At 57.0% G+C, this 14,570-nt stretch overlaps 1 protein-coding gene across 5 annotated transcripts in view; it reads left to right on the top strand.

Annotated features, from left to right (window-relative positions):
• The window catches only part of HOMER2 (homer scaffold protein 2), an 84,851-nt gene that overhangs the window by 47,812 nt on the left and 22,469 nt on the right, over window positions 1-14,570 (top strand). For all 5 annotated transcript variants that reach the window (XM_077124316.1, XM_077124317.1, XM_077124318.1 and 2 more), the window contains exon 2: window positions 6,582-6,738. In XM_077124316.1, coding sequence (XP_076980431.1) covers window positions 6,582-6,738 — 157 coding nt within the window. The remainder of the gene's footprint in view (window positions 1-6,581; window positions 6,739-14,570) is intronic.

Raw genomic sequence — 14,570 nt, 5'->3', positions numbered from 1 at the left:
TGGTACAGGTGGCAGCTCCTGGAGCTTCAGCCACGTCCCCCAGGGGCCAGGAGGCTGACGTCTGCTGGAAGCCCCCCCAGAATCCTGGTGGGCGGGGCTGTGAAGCCTGTGCACCTTCGACGGGGCAGCCCTGAGTCCACGCCCTGAGGCACTGTCACCAGATGGGGAGCCCCGGTCAGTGAAAGAGGGGACCTGTGACGGGCGCTCCCCATCTATGGGGTCTGCTGACCTGGCCACTGGTGGGGGTGGGGTGGGGGTCCCTAAGGGAACTGGGTGGTGGCTGCTACAGCAGGGCTGGGCTCCAGGCACACACCTGCCATCCTAACAGGAATTGGGGAGCAAGCCCTGCGTCCCCCAGTGGCAGCTGCCTTACCAGACCCTTCACTCCTCGGACTTCTGTTTCTGGGCTCTATGTGCCATTGACCTATTTATTTCCAAAATCTCCTGTCCTGCTGGGGTAACCGTATAACAGCGTGTTTCCGTGTCTGCACAGGCTAGGCCTCCTCTCTGCCCCTCATCTTCTGGCTTTTCTTGGTGATCCTCAGATGCTGAGTTTTCCACATGAATAACCCTGTCTAGTTCTAAAAATAATCCCAGGGATATTTTTATTGTGTTAAATTTGTGTACTAATTTAGAGATAGTTGACATCTTTATATCAACTCTTCCTATTAAGAATAGAATGCCTTATTTATTCAAGCTGTCTTCCGTGCCTCAGTGGTTTTTATTTTTCAAAATGTAGATCCCGCATACTTCTTAAATAGATTCCTAGAAATCAGTTGCTACTGTAAATGGGATTTTTAAAACACCATTATATTTTCTACCTGGTTGTTCGGTGTGAAGGAAGGCTAGTCAGTTTTTTTTAAGTTGTAGTGACTTTCTCCCCGCCACCTACCGAATCTGTAGTCACTTGATTTGGAGTCGCGTGTTTTAGGCATTCCAGCTGCTTCATCTGACATCTGCAAGGAAAGGTGGTTCTCCCGGGGCCCTGTGTGAAGCAGAGCCCAGCATCTCCTGAGGCAGACCCTGGGGGACGTGCTGGGGGCACGGCTGTCAGACCCTGGGGGACGTGCTGGGGGCACGGCTGTCAGACCCTGGGGGACGTGCTGGGGGCACGGCTGTCAGACCCTGGGGGACTCTGTCTTGGCCACAGGGTGGGAACTGTGGGTCACAGAGCGGGGGTTTCAGGGCCCTTATGATGGGCCCACTAGGGTCTGGGTCCTGAGAGTGCAGCATGGGTTCCACAGGCCGCTGCGGGGTCCCGGGGGGGCTGAGAGGGGAGGGAGGGCTGTGGCCTGGGTGGGGATGGACTCGGATGCAGGTTGCTCGGTGGGGTGGGGCAGGGCGGGCGGAAGGCTTCTGGCTGCGGACATGCAGGTCGCCCGGACTGGCTGGGCAGGAGACTGAGCCAGGAGGGCCTTGGGGCGGACGACGGGCTGTGGGCGGGGCAGGGGGGCTGGCTGTGGGCGTGGCAGGGGCTGGCTGTGGGCGTGGCAGGGGCGGGCTGTGGGCGTGGCAGAGGGCGGGCTGTGGGCGGGAGGGGGCGGGCTGTGGGCGGGGCAGGGGCGGGCAGCCAGCTGTGGGCGGGGCCTCCCTGTGGGCCGGAGCCGTCGTCCTGGCGCAGGCGTGGATGGCACCTGGGGAGGCTGACACTGGGGCAGGTGAACCAGGCAGGGCACCAGATGAGACTTTCAGACACGATGTGAGTGGCTGTAAAATAATGACCAGGTGATTCGTTTTGATTTGAGTCAAACAGAAGTAGGAGAAATAAGAACCATGAGATTCTGCAGGCTCCATAAAAGTCTTGAGCTGAGCATTGCGAGTCAAGGATTATGATGTTTAAAAATTCTTCTTTTTCCTCCAAAAGAAAATAATGCCAGTTCTTTGTGGAATCATTCCACATGGCTCCAGAAATTGTTTAAAGCACAAGTGCTCTCTCTGCTGAGTGGTTTTCGTATCCCAAACACACGTGTGTTACCCAGAGTGCCTCGTTGTTGCTGGGGATGAGTGCTGTCAGGTCCCCAGATGTGTTCAGTGAACAGCAATTGGTGTTTATTCATCTCCAAGAGGATTATACAAGGCAACAGTAGGTTATGTTGTCTGCGGAAAGAAACACGTTGCCATCCGGAGGCATCTGCTTTCTATTTAAAGCACTGGAGAAGGAATGGGAGTGGATTTGAAATGTGCTTCCCAAACATCGAGCACCAAACAGCGGAGGATAAGATTAGGCTCTCTGATCCAGGCGCCCTGCAGCTTTCCCTGCTGGGAAGGAAATGTGGCCTCCTGCGTCGGAAAGTTCTACTTCTCTTGAGTTTTTCTATTTATACTGATTTGCACGCTTAGAGGAACTGACTTCTGTGTCCTACTTCCAGCTCTTTTATTGTCTCAGGTGAGAAAAGACACTTTTTCAAAGTTGGGGTCTCATTTCTAAACTTCATGACGAGGTTTATAGAACACTCTGACATTGCCCATAAAGATGTGAAGCTTTGTCTCCGGGGTGCCTGAACCCACCCTCTGCTGCACCAGATCCCCAGGAGATAATTCTGCCCCCTCGCAGCGTCCAGGATTAAGTGAGAGTGGACACGGCACGCTGGGAGCCCGGTGCGCTTTCTGCAAAGGGGACAGTGATCAGTTTTCTGTGGCTGTGCGATAAACTGCCACAGATTGGCAGCTTGCGGCAGCACGCATTTGTATCTCAGTTTCTGTGAATCAGAAATCTGGGTGCAGCTTAGCTGGTCCAGTGTCTCAGGAGGCTGGAGTTGGGGTGTCCTGGGGTATGCGGGGTGGCTTGACTGCACAGAGATCTGCTTCCAGCTGGGGGGCTGTGGCAGGGTCAGTTCCATGGGGAGGCTGGGTGGGGGCAAGAGCCCCCTCAGCTCCCTGCAGCATGGGTTTCCCCAACATGGCGCTTACTGGCTCTGACATGTTGGGGAGACCCCTCGCAGGACAGGGTCACTGCCTTCTGTTCCTGACCACATGAGCTGCACCCCAGCACCTATGCCGTAGGAGGGGGTTGTGGGAGCCACTTCAGGGACTGTGTGGGGCGGGCGGCCACTGCCTTAGGACGCGTGGGTGAGGTGACGGTGGAGAGGGCAAGTGTTCGTGCCACGTGCAGCTGGCGTCACGTTTCAGATCTGCCACCTACAGTGTGGCCCAGGGCAGGTTATTTGGCCTCTCTTTGCCTCAGTTTCCCCACTCTGCAGCCCCATCCTCATCAGATGGCTGTGATGACTGAATGGGAGCCTGCGTTCCAGGCCCGATAGTGCGGTGAGCACGCAGTGAGTATCGGCTGCTGGGTTCCTTCTCTTTGTCTTTTTGGCCTTTAAGTACCATTAGGCTTCGGCTATTTTTGAGGAAGTCCCCACTGCCCTGAGATTTGGCCATTCGTGTGGGATCCTGGTGCCATGGGTATCTCCGGGGGCTGCCCACTTCCCTGCTGTCGCCACTGTCCCCCCCGAGGTCAGTGGGGCTGTGGCCCGAGGAGTGCCCGTCCTGACCTAGTGGAACCCTGCAGGGCCTCTCGGGGCCCTCCCTCCCCGCCCTGTAGGGTGCCTGGCCACACTGCCCACGGGTGGCCGCCTGGACCCCGATGACTTGGTGGGTCCGCAGAGCTGAGCGGGCGGCCTGGGAGGGGGGCCTGTCCTGGGTGCTCGCTCCGTCCCCTCCTGTTGCCGTCCTTTCCCTGCCTCGTTCCTGGAGGCCTCCGGGACACGGAGCAGATGGTCAGTGCCTGGCCGCCACACGCTGCCCCCTCCTCCATGACCCCGCCGCCCCCTCCAACCCTTTGCACCCAAAGACCCTGTCCCTAGTCACGCTGTGATCCCTGGGCATGGAGGGGCATTCAGGAGAGATGCCCCCGGGAGACCACAGCCCCCTTCCTTTTAATGCAAGGCCCCTGGCTTCCCTGAGGATAAAACGACCTGGGGCTCTTGCTGAAAGCAGTGCTGCCCAGACCCTCCCAGGGGGTCCAGCGTGGGGCCTGGAGACGCAGTTTTGGTGCTCGTCCAGCTCATTTCTGTCAGAGGGTTGGGAAGGACTGATGGTGGACAGCCGGAAACCAGCCGCGTCCCTGGTCCTGGGGTGGGGACCCGAGGGCAGCCTGGGAGCTGGGTGGGCCGGCTCCTCTCGCACGCACCCACCCCCCAGCACCCACCCCCCAGCCTGTTGGGGAGGCAGAGGTTTCAGCACAGTTTGATTCTTTAGAAACACTTTCTGTTGTTACTGTCCTTAAATCACTCTTCCTCTCACACGGGCCGGAGAGCACCGCGAGGAAGTGCTCTCTCTCCTTTCTGCTGCTGCACTTGGAAGTTTGCAAAATGTGTTCCCTGGGCTGAGTCCTTGGGCTATGGCGGGAGCATGGGCATTAGGTCCAGCGGTGGCCGCGAGGCTCAGCGGTGACCGCGCACTGCCCGCGGGCTGGTGCCCCCCACAGCAGGTGGGGGGGCACAGCGAGGCGGCCCCAGGTGCATGTGCAGTGGTCACCCCGCCCCGGGCAGTGTTGGTTTCGGATTGATGGGTGGGCGAGCTCCACCACTGCCCGAGGACAGCAGTGCCCTCATCACCCCATCCCGAGGCCACGCGTCCTGGGGCGGGCGGTGGTGGTGGGGGATCCAGAAGGGAAGTTCCAGCGGGGCAAGAAGGGCTGGTCTCAGGCTTCCACAACGCCCGAGGTTTTTACTCATCTGGACAAATGTCGTGATGGAGTGTTGCTGGTTGTCGTGTTGCCAGTGGTGTTATTTAGCATCCCTTGCCTGAGGCCCGAGCGGCAGATTGCTTTTCTAGGAAGTTTGTCTGCTAACAAAGAGCTTTCTTTCCAAAAGTGCATCTTCTGCAGTCGAGTTCAAAGTCCACTGTGCTCAAAGCCACTGCACCTGGAGCCCAGAGCGCTCAAAAGTAACTTCTCCTTTCTGATTTCTTGCACCTGTTTGGGTGTCTGCGTTTTCATGGTGTGGTAATGGTCTCGGACAAAGGCCATAGGTCCTCTTGCCCAGTGCACTCAAATGACCAGTTCCTGAGACCCCCGGGTTTCAAAGAGAAAAGGAGTTTATGACTAGGCGCATAGTAGGACAGCAGATGGCCAGGGCCCAAAATCTGTCTCCCTGAAATGCAGTCATTCTGATAGTTTTATAGAATTAAAGGATGGGCAGCTGTAGGCTAATGGGAACGGTGGCCCCAGGTGATGGAATTAGAGGTGACCGCGGTACCGCCTGTGTCCCAAAGCTGTGTATGAACAGGGTGGACTTGTCAGGTAAAGTCCCCTTTGGTTAGATCGAGTCTCAGTTATCAAGATGACATTGGATTTGTTGTGGATTAGTTCTGGGCTGACCCAAGACCCTTCATTAATTAAACATTCAGGGCTTCCTTAGTGATCATGTGACTCTAAAGTTGGAAAACTGGACAAAACTGGGTACAAATGAAGGCTAGTCACAAGGTTTTTACAATCACAGGCGCAGAAGATAAAGGCTGTACAATCATCATCAGAAGTTTCAGGTGTGTCTCTCTGTCTGCTCCAGCATACCATGAGGCAAAAAGGATTATATACATAATGATTCAGGAATCAAAATCATCCCTTAAATCTTGATTTCTTAATTACAGTAAGGATTAAAAAAATTAATTTGCCTAAGTTACCTTTTGATTTAAATTTGTTTCTCTAATAAGCATTTATTAAATCTGTAGCATTTTAGAATATTGGGATTATTTTATATCCTGGTGGCTTTCTTTTTCTATTTTACCTTATTTTGGATGATCAGGATTTTCGAGGCAGTTTACCTAAACATCCTTTCTTTCAGAGATCAACATGCTTTATAAAGAATCTGTTTCACTTTGTGTTACTTTGTGAAGTAGATACCTTAAAATATGAAATGCAATGGAATCCATTACATTTCTTATCCATTAATGCTTGTTGTCAAAATCTAATTCCCCACTAAACAAACAAAAAAAACATGGGCAACATGCTGGTTTGGTCAGTAATCACATAAAGTGCTTCAAGGTGTGTGGAGTGAAAAAGCAACAGGGACAATACAGAGGCAGGAATAAGCAAAAGGGATGCATTTGATGCATTCTATATGAAACCTGAAAGGTTTTTATAAGTTGGAAACAAAACTTTAAGGCTTGGTCAAGTTGAAAAGTCTGGTTCCAAAAGTAGACTAAGCAGATTCTCACAAGGTTATAAAATAATTCTGTCACACCGACAAGTACTTAATAGAAATATAACGGTATGTTGCAAATGGGCTGCAGAATCCTAACACTGTTGCAGAATCCTAAAAATGAATTGGTTCCCAAACTTAAAAACGCCAGCAGGAGGTCAGAAGGAGAACTGGACACTTGTCCGGCTGCAAAATCCCTGAGTGGGGATTTGAATTCTGAGCAGCTTGCTCCCTCGGCCCATTGCAGCCGCAGCCTGAGGCACTGCCAGGAGGGCGGGGTGGCGTGACTGCTTGTCCCTTGTCTGCTTTTACCTGTCCTCACGCATATACCTCTTTCCTGCCGTCTCTTTACAACCTTTTGGGCCAGCGGGCGTCCTGGAAAGCCTAAGGTGCTGGGGGTCGTCTTCCGCCCACTCAGGCGCCTTCTCTCCCTTGCAGGGAGCAGCCCATCTTCACCACGCGGGCTCACGTCTTCCAGATCGACCCCGGCACCAAGAAGAACTGGGTGCCGGCGAGCAAGCAGGCGGTCACCGTGTCCTACTTCTACGATGTCACGAGGAGCAGCTACCGGGTCATCAGCGTGGACGGGGCCAAGGTACGCCGGCTCTCCTACCAGAGCATTGCCCTCGCTTGAAAAGAGCGGTGGCCGCCACCCGACAGGCAAGCTCAGGCTGTAATCACACATATTCTGCTTTTTTTCCCTTCATTTAAATGAAAAAAAAAAGTAGATTTCCCTGGTACCCCGTAGTCCTCATAATTAACATGTAGTGCTTCTAATAATCCAGCCACGGGCCTGGAACGTCCGTGATTCCCCCCATGGTGGGAGAGTTCAGTGGCTTCTGATTTTTTGCTAGTAGAGATTATGAGCCTCTTCAATCAACAAATACCCTTGTCAGTCATCACATACCTATCGCTTCCTCCGGGGTATTTCCTTAGGATGGGTTCCTAGAAGCAGTGCTGCAGTGATGAAATCTGCACTTCGTGACTCCTGAGGCTATTACAAAGTGCTTAAGGAAGGACCTTCCTCTCAGCTTGTTTGCAGATGGCACCCCTGGGTGTGACTGCTGGTCTGATTTCGGTGTTATTGGGCACGGGACTGGAGTTTTATTAAAGAGTATTTCTCAAAATGATTTTTCCCCCTCGTACTTCAGTGTCCTCTGCTGTCTTCTTAGATGTCTCTACCGCTTTACTGTGGGAGCAGAATGAGTAGGGATGTCGCAGAAGCACCATCAAGAGACTTGGTGCTTTACAGTCTCTTTCCATCTCTAATCTGTGCTCATCGTGCTGGATGCTTTCCCTTGGATTACCTGCTGCCCTGGAGTTCAACTGCCCCCTCTGCCCCACCTGTCCCCTTTCCCTTTGCAGGTACTCAGGGCAAAAGGGCCCAGTCTCCATTCCCTTTTCCGTCCGTCTGGCGACTCTGCCTCTGAAGCACGGCACGTACCCTTTGTTTTGTTTCCAGGCTGTAGCTCTGGGCCTGGCTCGGACCCTGCAGGGGCTTCGGACTGGGCTCGCCCCCACCTTCTGCCGCTGGGTCAGCCTCCCTAGGGGTCTGGGCTGGGGAGTAGGGTGGCTCCTGGTCCTAGGTGTGGCTTCTCCCTCCACAGGCACGGGGCACGGGGCAGGGGTTATGGATGCAAGGCACGGGGCACAGTGTGCAGGGCGGGGGCCGGGGACAGGGCAGCAGGCACGGGGCAGGAGGCAGGGGCACGGGGGTAAGGGGCAGGGGGCAGGACGTGGAGAGGGCGCGGGGTGGGCGCAGGGTGGGCGCAGGGCGGGCATGGGGCCGGTGCGGGCAGGGCACAGGGCAGTCCATCGGGAGCCTCCGGGAGAAGGTGTGTGTTATCCTCCCTCCAGCCCGTGTCCTCCCAGCACTGCAGAGGCACAGATGGAGGTGGCCTCCCCGCAGAGGGTGCAGCAGCCTGGCCAAGGAGGAACTGGGCTCCCCTTCCCTCCGCGGAGCGGGCGTCCCTGGCTGGGGAGCGTGTCCCCGCACCGTCCCGCAGCCAGTGTGCGGTCCCCTCCACGCGGCCCCACCTGGCGTCCGGAGAGCCACAGGAATTGCGCTTCGGTGGAAGCAGGGGGTCGGGACACTTGGCAGGGCTCTGGGAGCAGCCGATGAGTCGGGGCGGGGGCACGTGCTGGGGTGCGGGTGCAGGGGAGGGCGCCCTTGAGCTCCCCGCCCCCACCAGGCACCTCCTGCCCAGTCCGAGCTTCGGACCTGCCTGCTCGGAGCTGCCGAGCGGACAGGACCCCGCATCCCCTGGGCTGTCGTCCGCCAGGTCCCGTCTTAGGGCCTTTCTTAGGGAAGGCGCCCCCACCCTTAGCAGGCCTTGGGTGGTCTGCGGGGTCAGGCCCTGTCACCCCCACCATGAGTCCTGCTGGCCCGTGGGAAGCGGGGGGCTGACCCCTAGACTGCACGATGAGCTCATGGAGGCCCAGGGTGGGGCGATCATGGAGTTACGGGGTCCCTCACAGGTGGCATGGGGAACCCGCGCCTCTGTAAGGCAGACCCGAGCCAGAAGCTGTTGGGGGCCCCTCGGAGGGGCCTGGGGCCACCGGAGCTCTGCCCTGACGGCGGTGCGGGGTGGGGGTGGGGTGGGGAGGGGCGGCAGCGATAAGGACAGCGACTGAAGACTCGCCCTGAGGATGGGGTGCTGAGCCCTGGGCAGGGACACTGGACAGCGCAGTCACCCAGCAGCCAAGGTCTGGAGCACAGCCTGTGCCACCAGCCCGGGCAGCTGGGACGGAGAGGGGCCTGGGGTGGTGAGTCACAGGGAGGGTCCACTGTTGCCACCGCCTGGTCTCCCCCCACCCAGCTGGACCTTGCAGCCCCTCCCGCCCATGTGCTGCTGCCTTCCAAGTCACCCCCCGCCACCACAGCCTGTGGCTAACCCAGACTGAGCACCCCTTCCCTGGATGGGGAGGATACCACCCGCCCTGAGCCTCGGCCCTCCTGCTCAGGGCCCTAGCCTGCCAAGGTGCACCTCCGTGGCTCACCCCGCAGCCCCAGCAGGCGCCTGGAGACCCAGGGCTGAGCGCCCAAAGGGGTGGATGGGCACTGCCTGGTCCCTGCCACTGTGCCTGGCCACACTGGACGCCCCACTTTAAGACTTTGGACCCCAGATATTGGACTGCGCTGAGACAGTCAGATGCATTTAGCCCCTGGGTGAGACTCACCCCCGGCTGCCGCCCGTGACCCCAGGCAGGTCCAGGGTTGGGCCTGGCTCTCTGGCCATGTGGAACCCCCCGCTGCCCCCCCTCAGCCCCCCGCCTCACCTGGTGCTTCCGGCCAGCTGGGGAGTGTGCCCCACCCCTCTCAAATGGAAGAACAGACTTTCCACTAACAGCCGCTGGTGTCAGAGGGATGTGAGGCTCCTCCAGAGCAGGCCAGGCCCTGAGTGGACGCTTCCGGGGCAGCGAGTCCCGCAGCCCTCAGCCACTGTTGCTGCACGGCCGGGCCAGCAAGTGCTGCGCCCTGCCCAGGCATCTGTCGGGGTGCAGCCGGGGTGCAGCCAGGGAGGTGCATGGAAACTTGCCCTTCCCCGAAGGGCGCTCAGCTCTTCCCATCGTAGGAAAATTCCCAATTTCCATTTTCCCTGAGCTCCTAGGGCATTCCTTCTTGACTGGAGAAGATGTGCCAAGTGCTCACCACAGCCGCTGCCTTCACACCAGGGCGGGGGGCGTCTCAGGCTGTGTTCATGCCACGGGGTCGGTGGCTCTGGGTTGGGACCCTGCCCCGCTCGTTTTTGGCTCCCCAGCCCCAGCCCAGAGTGGGGGGTGGTGAGTGGGGGGCGAGGGCGGGCCTGCCATTTCCTCTCCGGGTCTGACGCAGGGGCACGGGTCCCCAGAGGGGGTGGGCAGGGGTGGGGTCTCTGCCAAAGGGAACCAAACCGTGAAGCTTACCCCGAGGCTGGCCCAGCCCGTGGTCCTCCCGACATGGCTGCGGGAGGCTGGCGCATTTGGGGCCAAGCAGGCAGCCCTGGGGGAACCCCGTTCCCAGGGCATCTGTGGGTCGGGCGCCTGCCCTCAGCTCCTGGGTGCTGCTGGCAGAGCTGGGGGTGCCCATCTTTGTGGGAGATCGAGGCAGGTTTCCATCCTTCCCGCTGCCCTCGGCGCGCGGCCGTTTGTGGGGTCACTGACCCCCACACTGGGGCAGCCTTGGCAGTCAGCTGGCCTGCAGAGAGCGCCAACGCCCACAGCGACACGGGGGCTCAGGGCACTGAGGGTATGAAGCCCCACTGGGGTGGGGGTGGCAGGTACTTCTGGAGTGTAAAACCGTGAGCAAGAGCACGTGTGGCCCCTCTGCAGTGGCTGAGTCTTCTCGCGTGGGTGCTGTGCAGCCCCTTCCCGAGAGCGAGCCCGGTTGGCTCTGAAGACACAGCAGGTTCTCAGCAGACGTTGGCGTCCTTTCTTCCAGGGATTTAAAAAGCCAGAGAACCTGTGACTAAGACCTCCGGAAGCAGCCGTGACTCAGCCCTGCCCATGGCAGGTCTCCAGGCTGTCACCTCCACCTGCCTGTGCCGGGAGGGCCTTGGGGAGGAATGCAGGGCTGCTGTCCCTGATGAGCATCTCCCGGGGGGGGGGGGGTCCAGAGCCGGGAGGGGGGGCTTAGCCTGGAGGAGCTCGGGGCGGGGGAGGTGGCCTTGGCCACAGAAGAAGAGGCTGGGTGCGGGGCAGGACCCCCTTAGTGTCCTCTCTGTTGTCCTGAGCCACCCCTCCCCTTTCTGGGCCCTGCTGTCCTCCTGCCCCTGTCCCCTCCTGCCTCCGTCCCCTCCTGCCCCTGTCCCCTTCTGACCCTGTCCCCACCGCCATCTGGACGGCCTCCCGTGGTGGCTGCATGGAGTCAGCCTCTTCCCTTTGCCCGCTCCCCCTCCTGCGCCCCCTCCCGCTCCTGCACCCCTGCTCCCATGCCCCCCAATCCCATGCCCCCCGCTCCTGCACCCCCATTCCCGTGACTCCCCTGCTCCCACGCTGCCCCACTCCTGCACCCCCTCCGCTCCTGTGACCCCCCCTTCCCCCCAGGCTACCCAGACCCACCTGGTCCCCGAGGTCACAGCCCACAGATCCAGCCACCGTGACTTCCCGGTATCCCCCTGGGGACGGGGGGCCCTGCAGCCCCATGGAGCATCTGTGTGCCCCCGCCCCCCGCTGAAGAAGTAGTGGAGTGCCGTTTGGACAGCCCTTTTCGGGCCTCCCCTAGTGAGACCTTCCCCGTGTCACCCCGTAAGAAAGCTCCAGTCCCGAAATGTGTGTCACACGTTCCCCTGCTTTGCTTTAGTTTTTCCACGTGTGTCTCCCCTAAAGCAGGGGATGGCAAGCCTTTTCTCGACAAGATTGCAGTTAGGAATTTTTAAATTGTGTCCGAGCCCTGCAGGCCCTTCTCACCTCTGTCCTTTCAGCAAGAAAACAGCCCCAGGCCCGTGTGTAAGTGAGGGACGGGCCACTCCAGTACAGTTTTCTTCACCAGAGCAGGCTGTGCCCTGGATGGGAAGGCTGTGGTTTGTCATCCCTGCCCCAAAGCACTCTATTGTTTTAGTATTGCCTGTTTTGGACCTTCATGTAAGTGGAGTCATGCTGTGGACTCACACTGCATGTGTGACAGCCTTGTTTTAAGTGTCTGTGATGCTTCTCTGCTGAGGCCGGCAGCCTTGGTTCATGTCACTGCTGGACAGAGTTTCCCTGTATTAATGTGCCGCAGTCTGCTTATCCATTCCGCTGTTGAGGGCATCTGCTCTTGTGAGCATTGCTGTTCGTTTCTCCTGGTGTGCTTACACAAGGGTTTCTCTCGGGTGTATATACTTAGGGTGGGGTTGCTGGGTGGTAGGGAATGTGCATCTTCAGCTTTGCTGGAGAAAGCCACAATGTCTTTCAGAGTGACTGTTACCCACCAGTACCCCGTTCAGCTCTCTGCTGGAGCTCTCACTGTCCCACGCCCTTGCCTGCAGCCTTGGAATCATCAGACGTATTCTGCGTTGGGTGGGCATATAACAGTATCTGGTGGTGATCATAATTTTCAGTTCCTGCATCACTGGCTGAAGTTGGCCCTCCGGGATCTTGGGGTCCGTTCTGATCAAGCTCCAGCCTCGCCCCTTCCCTACGCCTGCTTTGCTTCCACCATATCAGTCCTGGCTAGTGCCAAGCTGGATCCCAGCCAACCTCCAAGGTTTGGGGGGGTCCCAGAAGCTGTCGCCTACATTTGCCCATGGTTTAGATCTGCATTTTCAACACCCCCTCTCCTGCCCCCACTTCTTGAGAATGTCTGGTGACAGCAGGCGGAAGTCTCTGCTGTTTCATTTGGTTTCTGGAGAACATTTGATAAGGTGTGTCTAGACTCATGGGCACTGGTATTTTGGAAGAATTATCACAGAGGAAGAAAAAGCTATCTGGATCGCCATGAAGGCATCAGGCTACTTCACAGAGGGGAAGAGAAGTGACAGTACTTGTGGGTTTCATCACATGTAACACAAGCAGCAGCAGAATGGAGAAGCTGAGAAATCAGGGTTTGGGGTCAGACAACCTGGTTTTTTATCTCTAGGCTCTGCTACTTCTCAGCTGTGTTACCTTGAGCAGGTTAGTTCAACCTTTCTGACCCTCAGTGTCTTCTTCTGTGAAATGAAGATGATGACAGTCGTACTCCACAGGCTTGTGAGGTTTAAGTGACTGGTATAAGGAAAGCGCCCTACAAGGGCTCAGTAAATGCTACTTGCTTCTATTAATATGGCTTAGGGTTCTTCTTGAGCTGATGTCTCATTAGCAGACTCAGTAGGTTCGTATGTGGAACAATTATACAGACATTACTTGTTGCCCAAAGCCGTTTATAGTTAAATAAGGACCTGTGTTTGGAGGCTCTGTCCTTTACCAAAATATTTCACTCAAGTTCTACCAGGGAAAGCAAAACGTTTTCTCTTCCCATTTTGTATCATCAGTGTTATATCAACACAGAAGTGTTGACTGTTGAGAACAAACGTAGCTTTAATAAGCCTTAATAGAGTCACACTTTATAATATTTACTTTGATTGCTATTGGTTCCTGCTCAGATTATCAAAAAAGTATTTGAATTGCTTCATATATTTCGGGGCCGGCTATGAGGTGCATGTATGTTTAGAGCTGTTACTTCTTCTTGTTGAGTTGATCCTGTTATCAGTATATAATGACGGTCTTTGTCCCTCACAATGGGTTTTTACTGTCTTTTTAAGCTGATATCACTGTAGCTGCCCCAGCTCTCTTTGGTTGCTACTTGCGTGGCATTTTGTTTGGTTGGTTCTTAGAGCTAAGCATAACTTTTATGATTTGAGTGAGTATGGAAAGCACGGCCTTGTGGCTGGCGTGGGCCGTTACATACTCCAATCTTCGTAAAAACAGTTCTGATGAGGAAGTAGCTGGGGGCTGTACTGCACCCCTCACGTAAACATCTCAGAATCCCTTATTTCCAAGGGCGTTTTTCTTGACTGTTGCTTTAGCATCTTAGGGCTCCCCAGGTTTCCTGCCAGAGCCAACCTGTTGTTAACATTTTATGACACTCATCATGTTGTTTTGTTGTGATTGGTTTACATGCCTCCCCTTTGCTGACCAGCGACCTAGGCTCCCCCACCTCTGCAGCGGTGACCAGTGGGGGCCGGGCCCAGGGTCAGGGCCCATAAATGTTCGGTGATGTACGAATGAATCAGGTGCTGTGTGTCCTTTTCCCCTCCAGTTCCTTCTCTCGCCTTCTTCTCACAGCTCTGGTTCCTAAGGAGCTGACCTGCCGTGCACACCAGTGGGCCTCAGCCCTCTGGCTGCCCAGTGGGTGTGAGCGATGGCCAGACAGGGGAGGGGGAAAGCGGGGTGCGCTTGCCACATGCTGCCCGCTGCTTCCACCGAGGGCCACCCTGTCTTCAGGGTGGCCGCTCTACCTGGCTTGCTTCCTCCCAGACGCCCGGCCTCTCCGTGCCTGCGTCCTGCTCAGCCAGGGGTTCCCGACCCTCCTGAGGAGCCCCTGCCCTCCTCGTGCCTCCTGAGTGGCGTCTGTAATGTGCCCGTCCCCGGCTGACCTGGCCATGGTGCGCCTGCTGCCCGCTGTCGGGAGGCCCCGTGCCCCGGCTGTCTGGGCACATTTTCAGGAGGGGGGGGCCGGGCCTGGGGCACCAGGTGCTCGGAAGGCCCATTGGCAGACCGGGGGAGTCAACGGCAGTTCTCGGAAGTGTCCCCTGCTTAGGAGAGAGCGTTCCTGCCGGTAACCCGTAAGATGTTACTTTAGACTGTCTGGGGTTAGTCTCTGCAGCTGCTGCTTCCCACGGCCTGCCTGAGTCAGCACAGGCGCTGCAGGAGAGGGGGACCCCCGGCCAGAGCAGGCCCGGGAGGGGCTTCCCGTGCTTGTTGTGCCAGCAGAAGTCTTCGCAAGGAGTTATTTTGGGGTCTAATTCAGTTTCTACATTTTTACTGTCT

Source organism: Tamandua tetradactyla, chromosome 12, assembly GCF_023851605.1.
Source record: "Tamandua tetradactyla isolate mTamTet1 chromosome 12, mTamTet1.pri, whole genome shotgun sequence".
Taxonomy (NCBI): domain Eukaryota; kingdom Metazoa; phylum Chordata; class Mammalia; order Pilosa; family Myrmecophagidae; genus Tamandua; species Tamandua tetradactyla.
This window is presented reverse-complemented; position numbering and strand designations above follow the sequence as displayed.